We start from the raw sequence: 16,676 nt of genomic DNA on the forward strand, positions 1-16,676 counted from the left end.
TAATGCTCCGTTTTTTTGTTTTTTTTTAAAGGGAAAGTAAAGTCAAAATTAAACTTTCATTATTCAGATAGAGCATGCAATTTTAAGCAACTTTCCAATTTACTTTAGTTATCAAATTTGCTTTGCTCGTTTTACATCTTTTATTGAAGAGTAAAACTAGGTAGGCTCCTAAGAGGGGACATCCTAAAACATTTAATGTGAAAATGGCTTAATGTAGCTTAATGAGTAAAAAAGTGGCCAAATGTTAATCAATTGCTGCATAATTTTGCACAACCCAAGATTTCCACTATCCAAGCCTATCCTAGAAGTTTCATGGATTTTGGAATTCCACAAGGCAAATGAGTGACATTAAGCTTGTTTTTGGGGAGCTTAATGTGGCTTAACATACAAAATTGAACTTAGATGTTAACCAATTTCCACTAAACTTACCACAATACATTAATCTATGCATTCAAACATATATTGAAAATTTCAGAACATTTGATAAAACATACCAAAAGTTATTCCCATTTAACAATTTTTTTACAATCCTAAAATATTTAATGTGAGCAGCTTAATGTAAAAAGAGCTTAATGTACCAAAATTCACCTAAACATCGATCCATTGCCTTGAAACTTGGCACAAACTCAGTTTGTCACTTTCCACACCTATCCTAGAAGTTTCATGGTATTTGGTTTCCCACAAGGCAAATGAGTGACATTAAGCTTGTTTTTTGGGGAGCTTAATGTGGCTTAACGTACAAAATTGAACTTAGATCTTAACCAATTTCCCCCAAACTTCTCACAATATATTAATCTATCTATTCAAACATATTTTGAAAATTTCAGGAAATTTGATAAAACATACCAAAAGTTATTTGCATTTAACATTTTTTTTTACAATCCTAAAACATTTAATGTGAGCAGCTTAATGTAAAAAGAGCTTAATGTACCAAAATTCTCCAAAACTTCAACCAATTGCCTTGAAACTTGGCACAAACTCAGTTTTTCAAGGCAAATGAGTGATATTAAGCTTGTTTTTTGGGGAGCTTAATGTGGCTTAATGAGTAAAAAAGTGGCCAAATGTTAATCAATTGCTGCATAATTTTGCACAACCCAAGATTTTCACTATCCAAGCCTATCCTAGAAGTTTCATGGATTTTGGAATTCCACAAGGGAAATGAGTGACTTTAAGCTTGTTTTTTGGGGTGCTTAATGTGGCTTAACGTACAAAATTGAACTTAGATCTTAACCAATTTCCCCCAAACTTACCACAATACATTAATCTATCTATTCAAACATATTCTGAAAATTTCAGAACATTTGATAAAACATACCAAAAGTTATTCGAATGTAAAAAATTTTTACAATCCTAAAACATTTAATGTGAGCAGCTTAATGTAAAAAGAGCTTAATGTACCAAAATTCACCTAAAATCGATCAAATGCCTTGAAACTTGGCACAAACTCAGTTTGTCACTTTCCAAACCTATCCTAGAAGTTTCATGGTATTTGGTTTCCCACAAGGCAAATGAGTGACATTAAACTTGTTTTTTGGGGAGCTTAATGTGGCTTAACGTACAAAATTGAACTTAGATCTTAACCAATTTCCCCCAAACATCTCACAATATATTAATCTTTCTATTCAAACATATTCTGAAAATTTCAGGAAATTTGATAAAATATACCAAAAGTTATTCGCATTTAACAATTTTTTTACAATCCTAAAACATTTAATGTGAGTAGCATAATGTAAAAAGAGCTTAATGTACCAAAATTCACCAAAACTTCAACCAATTGCCTTGAAACTTGGCACAAACTCAGTTTTTCACTTTCCGAACCTATCCTAGAAGTTTCATGGATTTTGGTGTCCCACAAGGCAAATGAGTGACATTAAGCTTGTTTTTTGGGGAGCTTAACGTGGCTTAATGAGTAAAAAAGTGGCCAAATATTAATCAATTGCTGCATAATTCTGCACAACCCAAGATTTTCACTATCCAAGCCTATCCTAGAAGTTTCATGGATTTTGGAATTCCACAAGGGAAATGAGTGACATTAAGCTTGTTTTTTGGGGTGCTTAATGTGGCTTAACGTACAAAATTTAACTTAGATGTTAACCAATTTCCACCAAACTTACCACAATACATTAATCTATCGATTCAAACATATTCTGAAAATGTCAGAACATTTGATAAAACATACCAAAAGTTATTCACATTTAACTATTTTTTTACAATCCTAAAACAATTAATGTGAGCACCTTAATGTAAAAAGAGCTTAATGTACCAAAATTCACCTAAACATTGATCAATTGCTTTGAAACTTGGCATAAACTCAGTTTGTCACTTTCCAAACCTATCCTAGAAGTTTCATGGTATTTGGTATCCCACAAGGCAAATGAGTGACATTAAGCTTGTTTTTTGGGGAGCTTAATGTGGCTTAACGTACAAAATTGAACTTAGATCTTAACCAATTTCCCCCAAACTTCTCACAATATATTAATCTATCTATTCAAACATATTCTGAAAATTTCAGGACATTTGATAAAACATACCAAAAGTTATTCGCATTTAACAATTTTTTTACAATCCTAAAACATTTAATGTGAGCAGCTTAATGTAAAAAGAGCTTAATGTACCAAAATTCACCAAAACTTCAATCAATTGCCTTAAAACTTGGCAAAAACTCAGTTTTTCACTTTCCAAACCTATCCTAGAAGTTTCATGGATTTTGGTGTCCCACAAGGCAAATGAGTGACATTAAGCTTGTTTTTTGGGGAGCTTAATGTGGCTTAATGAGTAAAAAAGTGGCCAAATGTTAATCAATTGCTGCATAATTTTGCACAACCCAAGATTTCCACTATCCAAGCTTATCCTAGAAGTTGCATGGTATTTGGTGTCCCACAAGGCAAATGAGTGACATTAAGCTTGTTTTTTGGGGAGCTTAGAGTGGCTTAACATACAAAATTGAACTCAGATCTTAACCAATTTCCCCCAAACTTCCCACAATACATTAATCTATCTATTCAAACATATTCTGAAAATTTCAGGAAATTTGATAAAACATACCAAAGGTTATTTACATTTAATATTTTTTTTACAATCCTAAAACATTTAATGTGAGCAGTTTAATGTAAAAAGAGCTTAATGTACCAAAATTCACCAAAACTTCAATCAATTGCCTTGAAACTTGGCACAAACTCAGTTTGTCATTTTCCAAACCTATCCTATAAGTTTCATGGATTTTGGTTACCCACAAGGCAAATGAGTGACATTAAGCTTGTTTTTTGGGGAGCTTAATGTGGCTTAATGTACAAAATTGAACTTAGATGTTAACCAATTTCCCTCAAACTTCCCATAATACATTAATCTATCTATTCAACCATATTCTGAAAATGTAAGGACATTTGATAAAACATAACAAAAGTTATTCACATTTAAATATGTTTTTAACAATCCTAAAACATTTTGGGGCCCATTTATTAAGCTCCGTATGGAGCTTGAGGGCCCATGTTTCTGTCGAGCCTTTAGGCTTGCCAGAAACACCAGTTATGAAGCAGCGGTCTAAAGACCCCTGCTCCATAACCTGTCCGCCTGCTCTGAGGAAGCGGACAGACATCGCCGCATTTCAACCCAATCGAATACGATCAGGTTGATTGACAGCCCCCTGGTGCAATGCTGAATGTGGAGATCGTATTGCTCTCCGCATTCAGCGATGTCTGTCGGACATGATCCGCTGATCGGATCATGTCAGACAGACACATAATAAATAGGCCCCTTCATGTGAATGGCTTAACGCAAAAAAGAGCTTAATGTACCAAAATTCACCAAAACTTCAATCAATTGCCTTGAAACTTGGCACAAACTCAGTTTGTCATTTTCCAAACCTATCCTATAAGTTTCATGGATTTTGGTTACCCACAAGGCAAATGAGTGACATTAAGCTTGTTTTTTGGGGAGCTTAATGTGGCTTAATGTACAAAATTGAACTTAGATGTTAACCAATTTCCCTCAAACTTCCCATAATACATTAATCTATCTATTCAACCATATTCTGAAAATGTAAGGACATTTGATAAAACATAACAAAAGTTATTCACATTTAAATATGTTTTTAACAATCCTAAAACATTTTGGGGCCCATTTATTAAGCTCCGTATGGAGCTTGAGGGCCCATGTTTCTGTCGAGCCTTTAGGCTTGCCAGAAACACCAGTTATGAAGCAGCGGTCTAAAGACCCCTGCTCCATAACCTGTCCGCCTGCTCTGAGGAAGCGGACAGACATCGCCGCATTTCAACCCAATCGAATACGATCAGGTTGATTGACAGCCCCCTGGTGCAATGCTGAATGTGGAGATCGTATTGCTCTCCGCATTCAGCGATGTCTGTCGGACATGATCCGCTGATCGGATCATGTCAGACAGACACATAATAAATAGGCCCCTTCATGTGAATGGCTTAACGCAAAAAAGAGCTTAATGTACCAAAATTTGCCTAAACATCAATCAATTGCCTTGAAACTTGGCACAAACTCAGTTTTTCACTTTCAAAAACTATCCAAGAAGTTTCATGGATTTTGTTTTCCCACAAGGCAAATAAGTGATATTAAGCTTGTTTTTTTGGGGAGCTTAATGTGGCTTAACGTACAAAATTGAACTTAGATGTTAACCAATTTCCCCCAAACTGCTCACAATACATTAATCTATCTATTCAAATATATTCTGAAAAATTTAGGACATTTGATAAAATATACCAAAAGTTATTGACATTAAACCATTTTTTTACAATCCTAAAAACATTTAGGGGCCAATTTATCCAAAGAAAAGAGAGAGGTGTGTGTATGCGCTAAACAGCTATGGGGATAAAAATATATTCTATAAATATATATTGGTATATTTAAAGATATATATTATGAAGATATATATTATGAAATCACTTTATGTGGCATACAAATATAGTGTGGGTGTTACAGAGTGTACCTGAGCAACTAGTGATAAGTCAAATATCAAAGCAACTGAAATAAATCAAATAACAAAGCAACATGTATATCAAAATAAAATTTATTTATCTTCTTTAAAATAACATGGAAATACTGTCTACTGATAATATGACCGGTCATATATAGTTGCAAACACTATGCTAAAAATATGTAAAATAAGCTAAAAATAGCTAAAAGTGGCTGAATATTGGTGCAACTTGGTCTAAAAAGATATAGGGATGGTTGCCCTATATAAAAGAGTAAATCCACCTATGGAATCTTGACTCATATGTGATTAAGTACCAGTTAAAGTTCCGTTTGGAAAGAGGTAGATATAAAATTTCTACCTAGGGATGAAGTAATGTTATGGCTCCATTATAGGAGTAAAACAGGTGTTAAAACCTTGTATGGAGATATTGGTAGTTCCGTTATTAGAAGTTTCTGTGATAATAAGATGATACCTTCTTTCAGGAATAACCTCTGACAACCACGCTGCAGGGCCGCTACACCTCTATGTTGCCTACCTGCTCTTTTCTCGAGCTGAATCCTCCGTCGAGGTACGGCACAGGTGTCCGGCGCGGCTCACTACAGCTGGTGACGTCAGGAACGCTGGATGCGTGTCAGATGTAGGTCCGGTCTGGATGAGAAACTCTGCGCAGAGTATTAGAAGTGGATCAAGTAGTCCCAACGAATCCTTTGCAATCCTTGTAGATAGTAATGTATTGTCACTTTGTGATTATTCATCTAGGTCCATCAACGCGTTTCACCATATAACATGGCTTTATCAAGATCATATTGATAAAGCCATGTTATATGGTGAAACGCGTTGATGGACCTAGATGAATAATCACAAAGTGACGGAACTTTAACTGGTACTTAATCACATATGAGTCAAGATTCCATAGGTGGATTTACTCTTTTATATAGGGCAACCATCCCTATATCTTTTTAGACCAAGTTGCACCAATATTCAGCCACTTTTAGCTATTTTTAGCTTATTTTACATATTTTTAGCATAGTGTTTGTAACTATATATGACCGGTCATATTATCAGTAGACAGTATTTCCATGTTATTTTAAAGAAGATAAATAAATTTTATTTTGATATACATGTTGCTTTGTTATTTGATTTATTTCAGTTGCTTTGATATTTGACTTATCACTAGTTGCTCAGGTACACTCTGTAACACCCACACTATATTTGTATGCCACATAAAGTGATTTCATAATATATATCTTCATAATATATATCTTTAAATATACCAATATATATTTATAGAATATATTTTTATCCCCATAGCTGTTTAGCGCATACACACACCTCTCTCTTTTCTTTGTACCAGTTCCTTTATTATCTGCTTTATGGGAGCAGATTAGTGTGTATTGCAAGGGGCAGATTTGCGCACCATATACCCACCACTTTTCTTAGTGCCAATTTATCCAAGCTTCAACTGATAATAAGATGGAATCCACTAGAATCTCACGTCATATCTGATGCAAATGGAATCTGCCGTAATTATCAAATTGTCAAGATCGTCAAATGTTGAAATGTGTGACATAATATACCCTCCCTCGATCTCAATCTGACGCAGATCGATGCTTGCGTCATCCCAGATGTTTCGAATACACATTCGACTCTATATGACTATATGACCCTTTTTCCAATTTACCAAACATTTAACAGGTACACTTGCGTCTATTCCAGCGCAGCATACCGATCGTTCAAACCGCTACCCTTGAGGCCGCGGATGACATAGAAATCAATTGGAGTCTGTAAACACAGGAAGGTTATGTTCGATGCTGCAAGACGATAACACATATTAGATAATAAAAGTAAATTATAAACTTTATTAAAATTCTATACTCTTTCTAAATCAAACAATATTATTGCTCCAAATTTGGTGCAAAGTAATGCTTCAATTTTGATGCACTAGTAGATATAGGGATAAAAATGAAATACATTACTACTTATGGATTATGTTACGTCTTTGTCTATTATTACAAAGCAAGAGGACAATATTATTGCTCCAAACTTGGTGCACTAGTAGATATAGAGATAAAAATTAAATAAATACATAACATAATATAGCTAACTTCCTTTTTTATTTTATTTTTGTTTTTTTGGATAAATCTATATACACCATGTTTAAGGCATGTAATACAAGTCCCACTCACCACTTCGCACCAAATATGACGCAATACTCCTAGACAACCCACACATTTTTTTTCCACCACTTTTGATAGGGATATGCATAATCACATGATTTATGACATCAGCTAATCAAATTTAAATATACATTGTATAGTATCACTAACAAAAAAAATTGCTCGATACTTGTGTCATTGATCACCCATCAGAACTTGTAAGTGCTATCTGTTACATTGTGTATTATACTTTGAAAGTATGTATATGTGTAATTAGTATTAAAGATAAACATTGATGCTGACATTAGGACACACAATGTAATATTTTAGACAATGATTTTAAAAATGTGAATGATGTTTGATTCAATATAATCTTAAACTGATAGCTCAAAGGGATAGCCCACATAACATTAAACTGTCATGATTCAGATACAGCAGAAATTAAAATCACCTCTTTACTGTCATGCTATTTTTAGTGTATTTCTTCCTTCTCTTGAATTTCATTTTCATTAAGAAATGTCATCTTATATGCCAGACGATTTTATAACACCTGTGTAGGGGTGGTTTTTAAAACTAGATTGCAATCCAGAGGGGTTACACAGGTACAGAGAGAAAACTGGCCCAGCTCTTAAAATATCCATTGATGGTAAATAAATACATATGATACCCTGATGACATGTTATATTCACAATTATTCCTGCTCAGAATAATAATACATTTACACTATATACATATATTGGTATAAATAAACACAGAGACATGAAAGACAACATTGTTTAGAACAAAAAAAGGAATTTAGGGACATGTAAATATGTTTGCAAAAGATTTCTGACATAACACACACACTCACACACACACACACACACATATATATATATATATATATATATATATATATATATATATATATATATATATGCAAATTATGACACTTAGGGAAGTCTCCCTATGTGTGATGCAGGAATCCAGACATGGACCCGTTGCTCAGTGTGCCTAGAGGGATATGTCTGCACCTCACTGACGAGGCCCACAATAGGCCGAAACGTACGTCTGGGGGTTTGCTGTATCTCTCGTTCAGAGAGGGATTGCCTGGTATTTCGGGGCTGGGCTGTACTGTGAAGTCAGGATCAGACTGATATGCTTCAGGAAAGTTCTTCTCTGTGAAAGGCACATGTTGGGCAAAAAGAGGCTGCTTCTTGGGTGGAAACTAGCCATAGAACAAGCTATTATGCTATTGTTCGTTCTCAGGTTGAGCGCTTCTCTCAGGAAAAACCTGAATAACTGCAACATCGATGACTGTTAGTTAACAACAGTCCGATGCTCATCGCACCATACTTAACGCACGTGTTTTTGACGTGTTTTTTATAAATAAGAGCATTGTATGTGGATCCGCTGCAGCAATGTCTGGCGAACATATTGACGCCTGCGAACGCACCGAGATTGACGCTTTGATAAATAAGCCCCCATATGTTTTACGATTGTAAAAAAACTGTTAAATGTAAATAACTTTTGGTATGTTTTATCAAATTTCCTGAAATTTTCAGAATATGTTTGAATAGATAGATTAATATATTGTGAGAAGTTTGGGGGTAATTGGTTAAGATCTAAGTTCAATTTTGTACGTTAAGCCACATTAAGCTCCCCAAAAAACAAGCTTAATGTCACTCATTTGCCTTGTGGGATACCAAATACCATGAAACTTCTAGGATAGGTTTGGAAAGTGACAAACTGAGTTTGTGCCAAATTTCAAGGCAATTGATCAATGTTTAGGTGAAATTTGGTACATTAAGCTCTTTTTACATTAAGCTGCTCACATTAAATGTTTTAGGATTGTAAAAAAATAGTTAAATGTGAATAACTTTTGGTATGTTTTATCAAATTTTCTGAAATTTTCAGAATATGTTTGAATCCGTAGATTAATGTATTGTGGTAAATTTGGTTGAAATTGGCTAACATCTAAGTTCAATTTTGTACGTTAAGCCACATTAAGCTCCCCAAAAAACAAGCTTAATGCCACTCATTTGCCTTGTGGAATTCCAAAATCCTTGAAACTTCTAGGATAGGCTTGGATAGTGGAAATCTTGGGTTGTGCAAAATTATGCAGCAATTGATTAACATTTGGCCACTTTTTTACTCATTAAGCTGCATTAAGCCATTTTCACATTAAATGTTTTAGGATGTCCCCCTAAGAGCTCAGGAGTGTGCGCATATCTTTAGTGCTCTATGACAGCATTGTTTTGCAACATTGTATAACATTATAATGTTGTAAAACACCGCTGCCATAGAATACTAAAGACACGTGAACCTACCTAGTTTTACTCTTCAATAAAAGATATCAAGATAACAAAGCAAATTTGATAACAGAAGTAAATTGGAAAGGTGTTTAAAATTGCCTGCTCTATCTGAATCATTAAAATATAATTTGGACTTTACTGTCTGTCGCTTTAACTTTCAATTCGACCATTGTGGAATATGTTAAGCATTAGATATTGTACTGTAATAATGTTCTATTATGGTATAATGTTTGTATGCCTTAAAGGGACATTGTACACTAGATTTTTCGTTGCATAAATGTTTTGTAGATGATCCATTTATATAGCCCATCTGGGGGTGTTTTTGTAAAAATGTATAGCTTTGCTTATTTTTAAATAACATTGTGCTGATTTTCCGACTCCTAACCAAGCCCCAAATATTTAGATGTATACTGATGTATAAAGACTTCACGTTGCTTCTGTTTGTATAATGGGTCTATTCATATGCAAGGGAGGGGTTCTGCTCTCAGCCCCTTTCAGTGGGTGTTCCAGACTAATCTCATCATCAGTGCTAAATTAGAAGTTTCTAAGTAAGTTTTTAAAAGGTTTTATACTGAATTTATATATCAGTATCTGTGCATATTATTCTCTATAGTAGTGTCAATTACATGAAGTTAAATTAAAATTGGTGTATACTGTCCCTTTAATTCAAACTTCAATAAAAATAAATTTTGACGACACCTTTCAACACCTTTTCAAGACCAGCTTTTCAAATTAGACACCTCTAGGCACTTGATAAAGCCGTAAAAAAAATATTTTTAACATATTTGCATCTATGTCAAGACTATTTCTCAATATTCTATTATTTTGCACAGGTGCAAAACACAGGAGAAATTGTAGCATTGTATTAACATACATGGTATTGATTCATTAAAGCTCTATTCATCCCTTTTGCATTGGTGTCTGCAGTGGACAGGGCACACATTTACCTATGTATATGTGTTTACTATGTGATAACTATACAGCTAAAGGGATCTGCAGAATAAGTTACATCAGGACCCCAACATCTACAAATAATGTGGCATAATCTCTTAACGTGAATGTTTAATCTGTACTGACAATCACGACAGTGCGAGTGTGACTTAGAATCTAAAATTCACTTTAAGAGATTACTAAAGAGTTTGTAGATGTTGGAGTCCTGATGTTACTATTTAAATATGCCCATGATGCCAAGATACAAATAGCATTTGGATGGTTAAGCAGTGGTGAGGATGGATTTGTATTTAACTGTAACCTTAAAGTGATGGTAAATCTTAGCGTTTATGAATTGCTAGGATGTACTAGTGCTATAAATAAAGGGGGTTTCAGTCATGAAGTATAAAAAACTTTTTATTGAAAGTTCCTTTATTTGCCTGTAGTGTATGCCATGCTCAGCACCTTAGGCCCCCATGGCAGAAAAATATTTTAGCCAATAGCGTGCTAGCTATCCGGCATAATGCTGATTGGCCCACACGGCTGTTGGCTAAGAGGTGGCAACATCACCTCTCGAAAAAAATAGCATTGTGTCGTGGTCAGATGCAGGCAAATAAAGAATTGTCAGCATGAAGTATTTTAGACTTCATGACTTAAAGTCCTCTTTATTTGTAACACTGGTAAACCCTAGCTCTTCAAAAATGCTAGAATTTTCCATCACTCACTTTAAGGTTACAGTAAAGCTCTGTTCAAATAACCTCTTTAAAGTTCCTTTATATGCCTGCAGTTAATGCCCAGCTGAGCGCCTCCGCCCATGGCAAAATGCTATTTTTCAATGAGGTAATGTTTTCACCTCTTAGCCAATAGCCATGCTTGCCGATCGGCATTATGGCTAAGAGGTGGAAACTCCACCTCACCACTACAGGCAAATAAAGGAACTTTCACTATGACATTTTTTATACTTCATGACTTAATGTCCCTTTTATTTATAGCACTCGTAAACATAGAATTTAAAAAACGATAGGATTTACCATCACTTTAAGAGGTGTAAATGGACTATTGTATCTGTCATTTTTATGTGACTTCCCAGTTTCAATTTCGAAAACACAAAAAAAGCCTTTTCTGGAGTCTTTATGTTGAAAAGGCATTCACTGCATTTAGTTTAATTTATTAAACAAATTAATACATTTTCCATTGAGATCACCTGACAAACTCAACAACCAATTAGGGTGGAAAGCAAAAAACTATTTGGGATGTAAATCACTGATATATTGTAATTAACCCCTTGGTGTATCCTTACAAAATATTGCCACTCAGTTATTGTAATGCAGGGTTCTTCAAACTTTTTTCCCCAAGACCCGATACCACATACCTTTGTGACCCTATTTTTATGTTTGGTGTGAACATTTCTGAAGTAATATACAACAAGATAGCTGTCATTTTGTAGTCAAACTTGAAAGTGTTGTTAAAGGTAACAACAAACACACACTCTCATACAGCACGCACTTCACACACACTCTCACTCTCATACAGCACACACAGTACACACTCTCCTACAACACACACACACAAACTCTCCTACAATGCACACACTCTCCTACAGTACACACACCACACAAACTCTCCTACAACACACACACACTCTTCTACAGTAAACGCACCACACTCTCCTACCACACACACTCTCCTATAACACACAACACACTCTCCTACGGTACACACACCACACAAACTCTCCTACAACACACACACACTCTTCTACAGTAAACGCACCACACTCTCCTACCACACACACTCTCCTATAACACACAACACACTCTCCTACAACACACACACTCTCCTATAGTACATGCACCACACAAACTCTCCTACAACACACACACTTCTACAGTACACGCACCACACACTGTCCTACAACACACACACATACTCTCCTACAGTACACGCACCACACAAACTCTCCTACAACACACACACACACTCTTCTACAGTACACGCACCACACAAACTCTCCTACAACACATACACACACACTCTTCTACAGTACACGCACCACACACTGTCCTACAACACACACCCCACACACTCTCCTACAACACACACCCCACACACTCTCCTACAACACACACACCACATACTCTCCTACCACACACACTCTACTAAAACACACACACAATAAATATGGTGTTGCGACCCAGTGATGGGTCCCAACTAGTGTTGCCACCTCAGCCATGTTTTCCTGGACACTTATGCGTTACACATGCTGCAGGTTGTGCAGGGAGGAACATGTATAGTGTTGTCCAGGGTCACTTTTTGTGTGCTGTTTAGGTGCGCAGTGCATGTTGCCCTCTGCACACCCTGCAGCATGTGTAACTCATAAGTGTCCAGGAAAAAATGGCTGAGGTGGCAACCCTAGTCCCAATTTGTAGTTTTCTGTTTCAGAAATACTTTCTGTGCCAAGTTAGGTAGGATTACTATGCAATCATTCAAGGTAAGATCATGCTTCTGGATAATTATTGTTCATTGTTTACAATACTTTGCATAATATAGCCTTAGTTGGCAATACACAGAATAAGTGTATCTACTTTATGTGTGGATTACAGCAATATAATAAAGTACAAACATTTGTTTATTTTAACACAAATTGTAATTAACTTAATTTACTGCAAAATATGTGAGTCCATGCAAATTAAATTATTTATTCAATATACACTAGCTGTGAAGTTCAGTAAATAGTAATGCTATAATAAACTATATATTCACTAAATGTGTAGTTTCCCAATGTGAAATATCACTACAAAAACATGCTTCAGTAAGTTAGCTCAGCAGAATAACATAAATCACTTGGTGTACATGACTAGTGAGCTCTCTCCATAGTGAGTGAATCTAGGCTACTAAAAAAAGTCTCTAGTTTCAACTTACCAGATTTTCAAGGTGCCTCGTCTGTTCATTTGCATGGTTGGTCATCTCTTAATGCTTCTGACAGAATGAACACACAATTAATATGAAAGAAGGGGAAATTGTAAAAGAGGACATTCAAATGTAGATAATGTGTAGTGAACCAACAACCAACATTTCCACCACTCATAGAAGATGATTTTCATAAAAAGTGTTATGATTTATTTTTTTTCCCTGATATAGTTTAAGAAAATAATAATAAAACACCCCCCACCTCAGATTCTCAGCAGGATGTTATCAACTAGCAACTGAGGAATTCATAAATAAATGTCCTGTGTCAGAAGTGCAAAATCAATAAAGCTAGGCTTGATCTTGCAGTGCACTCATTTGTATAAATGAGGAACATGCTCAAATTTCATAATATGAAACATAATTTCAGTTCCTGGCAGTTATTTCTAAATACATAACTAAAGTCACAGACAAAGAAGAATCCAAAATTACGCAAGTTTTTTTTATTTTTTATTTCTCTTTTTATATAAAAGCCACAGCAAATTCAACACAGTCTGCTTTGTCAATAGTAGATTGCGTTTTCAATTACAAAACTAATTTTGTTTCACATAAAAATATGCAGTAAAATGCATGTCATCTCACATTTTGTGTACTCCATCAGTATCTGCAATAATTCATGAGATTTTATATTTTTCTAAGACAAAGCTTAAAGGGATATTGTCAAGTAAAGCCTATTTTATTTTAAATGTATGTTTTTATATAAAAAGAGAGACGCACTCAGCTGAGACAGAACAAAAGCTAAAATAACTTCCATGCCTATTCATTTTCAGTGCCACTCGGGGTGCATACTCTTTTAGCACACTATGGCCCATATTTATCAAGCTCCGTACGGAGCTTGAAGGGCCGTGTTTCTGGCGAGTCATCAGACTCGCCAGAAACAGCAGTTATGAAGCAGCGGTCACAAAGACCGCTGCTCCATAACCTGTCCGCCTCCTCTGAGCAGGTGGACAGATATCGCCGGAAATCAACCTGATCGAGTACGATCGGGTTGATTGACACCCCCCTGCTGGAGGCCAATTGGCCGCGAGTCTGCAGGGGGCGGTGTTGCACCAGCCACTCTTGTGAGCTGCTGGTGTAATGCTGAATACGGCGAGCAGTGTCGGATCAGGTCCGCCAGACCTTGATAAATAGAACCCTCTGCCTTTTCTAATTACAATAATTAAAAGCAGTTATTATAGGTTTATTTGCTGCTGCAATCATAAGCATCATCACAAGTGTTTACACAAGGGATAATGATATGAAGAGTTCCTCAGCCTGTGATAAGTGGTATCCTGTTTTACAGGCAGTCAGTACTGCAAACTTTGTCCACTTTCCTGTTTAAGATTTTTACATGATTCGCCTACCTGTCACTGTCACTGTCACAATCCAAATAAAATAAATACATAAAACACAGAGGAAGTGCCATTGAGTATGTGCTGCTCTGAACTTGGTAATATAATCAGTGACAGTGAAACCTGTCATTGATAAATGGATATGAAACCCACATTTTTTCTTTCATGTTTCAGATAAAGCATGCAAATTTAACCATCTTTCTAATTTGCTTCTAGTATCAAATTTTCTTCATTCTCTTGGTATCTTTTGTTGAAAAGCAGGGACGTATGCTTAGGAGCCGGCCCATTTCTGGAGCACTATTTGGCCACAGATTTGCAAAAATGTAATCAATTTGCAAGAGCACTAGATGGCAGCACTATTTCCTGCCATAAAGTGCTCCAGAGGCCTACCTAGGTATCTCTTCAACACAGAATATCATGGGGACGAAGCAAATTTAATAATAGAAGTAAATTGGTAACTTTTTAAAAAAAGGTTTGTTCTGTCTGAATCACAAAAGAACACGTTTATGTTATATCCCTTTAAGCTCAACCAACATAAACATATAACCATTGTAATGCTACTACATCTGTTTCTCTGGTGAGCAACATTTTTTACTTTCTTTTATTTATCAAGTGACAAAAGATAACACTGAACAGCAAAAACCTTATTTTTCTATGTGATCCAAAAGCCAACTCTGTACAATTCAAAAGTGAATCACAGTCAACCACAACAGAAAATCTGCTAAATATATTATCACCTGTCTATAAATGACATTAAAGGGACACTAAACCCAAAAATGTTCTTTCATGATTCAGATAGAGAATACAAATTTAAACAACATTACAATTTACTTCTATTATTTATTTTGCTTCATTTTTTAGATATCCTTAGTTTAAGAAAAAACAATGCACATGGGTGAGCCAATCACATGAGGCTTCTATGTGCAGGAACCAATCAGCAGCTACTGAGCCTATCTAGATATGCTTTTCAGCAAAGAATATCAAGAGAGTAAAACAAATTAGATAATGGAATGAAATTAGAAAGTTGTTTAGAATGGCATGCTCTTTCTAAATCATGAAAGAAAAAAGGTGGGTTTCATGTCCCTTTAAAGATGTTTTTTTCTGCAATAAATCTTGTACACTGTCTCACTCCCTAATTTGTCATTATAAATAATAATAAATATAATAATAAATACAATATTTCCTTTGCATTATACTCCCCAAACATACTATATACTGTATATCAACAAGCCATATGTGTACATTGCAGTGTATTTTCTTTCCTGTACTCTTTAAAAGTACAGTATTTTGTGTAATGACTAATCACTGCATGTACTTGGCAAACAAAGAGATTTCAGCGTGAAGTCATTGTACTCTCTATAATGTACTAGAATGAAAGTCTCCTTTACATTTGTATGTTTTCCAAGTTTGAGATTGTGAAATGATGTTGGCACAGGCACTGCTCCACATACTAATAAAGTTAACTTGCCATGGGCAGTGGAATGCATATATTTCCTTCCCTGTCTGTACAGTGCAGTTAACACATATAAATAATATCCCACAGACTAACAATTCTGATCTACATACCTGAATATAAGTACTGCAGGACCTGGTTACTTTCTATGTAAAAGGTTCCCTTTCTCTGCATCTGTGATACTGTATACCCTCCTTTCATCATATTCCTTTCTCTCCTCCTCTTGTACTATAGGAGTTAACCAACTCCTCCTTTAATCCTGGCAGCAAAAGCAGGAACCAACTCAAAGTTGCAGCTGTAACACTGCCTGCTTCACAAAACTAAAGTATAGTGGAAGTAATTGTAAAGCTGAGAGCAGAAAACACAGTTAAGACACTTCCCTCCTTCAAGTACAAAGAATACCACATTGACCTTACAAGTACACACATAGCATATTGCTCTTTGTAAAATGGGCACCCATAGCTTGCTGCTCCTAGCAAGGGGTGAAACTACTATTGATGCAGCAGGTGCAGTAGCACCAGGGTCCATGGTCTGTTGGGGCATAGAAGCCATTATACGGTACATAGGAGTGTGCATAATGTGTACAATACTAATGCAGCTGAG

General features: G+C 35.5%; 1 protein-coding gene across 4 annotated transcripts in view; it reads right to left on the reverse strand.

The window, feature by feature from the left end:
* The window catches only part of HK3 (hexokinase 3), a 160,641-nt gene extending 144,344 nt beyond the window's left edge, over window positions 1-16,297 (reverse strand). The window contains exons 1-2 of one of the 4 annotated variants that reach the window (XM_053717047.1): window positions 16,187-16,297; window positions 13,245-13,301 (exon numbers count right to left, since the gene is read on the reverse strand). In XM_053717047.1, coding sequence (XP_053573022.1) covers window positions 13,245-13,289 — 45 coding nt within the window. In that variant the 5' untranslated portion in view covers window positions 13,290-13,301; window positions 16,187-16,297. Of the gene's footprint in view, window positions 1-13,244; window positions 13,302-13,494; window positions 13,582-16,186 lie in introns of those variants that run through there. The other 3 variants (XM_053717049.1, XM_053717048.1, XM_053717050.1) reach the window with 3 other exon arrangements.
* Between the last annotated feature and the right edge of the window lie 379 nt (window positions 16,298-16,676).

Source organism: Bombina bombina, chromosome 6 (genome assembly GCF_027579735.1).
Source record: "Bombina bombina isolate aBomBom1 chromosome 6, aBomBom1.pri, whole genome shotgun sequence".
Lineage (NCBI taxonomy): Eukaryota > Metazoa > Chordata > Amphibia > Anura > Bombinatoridae > Bombina > Bombina bombina.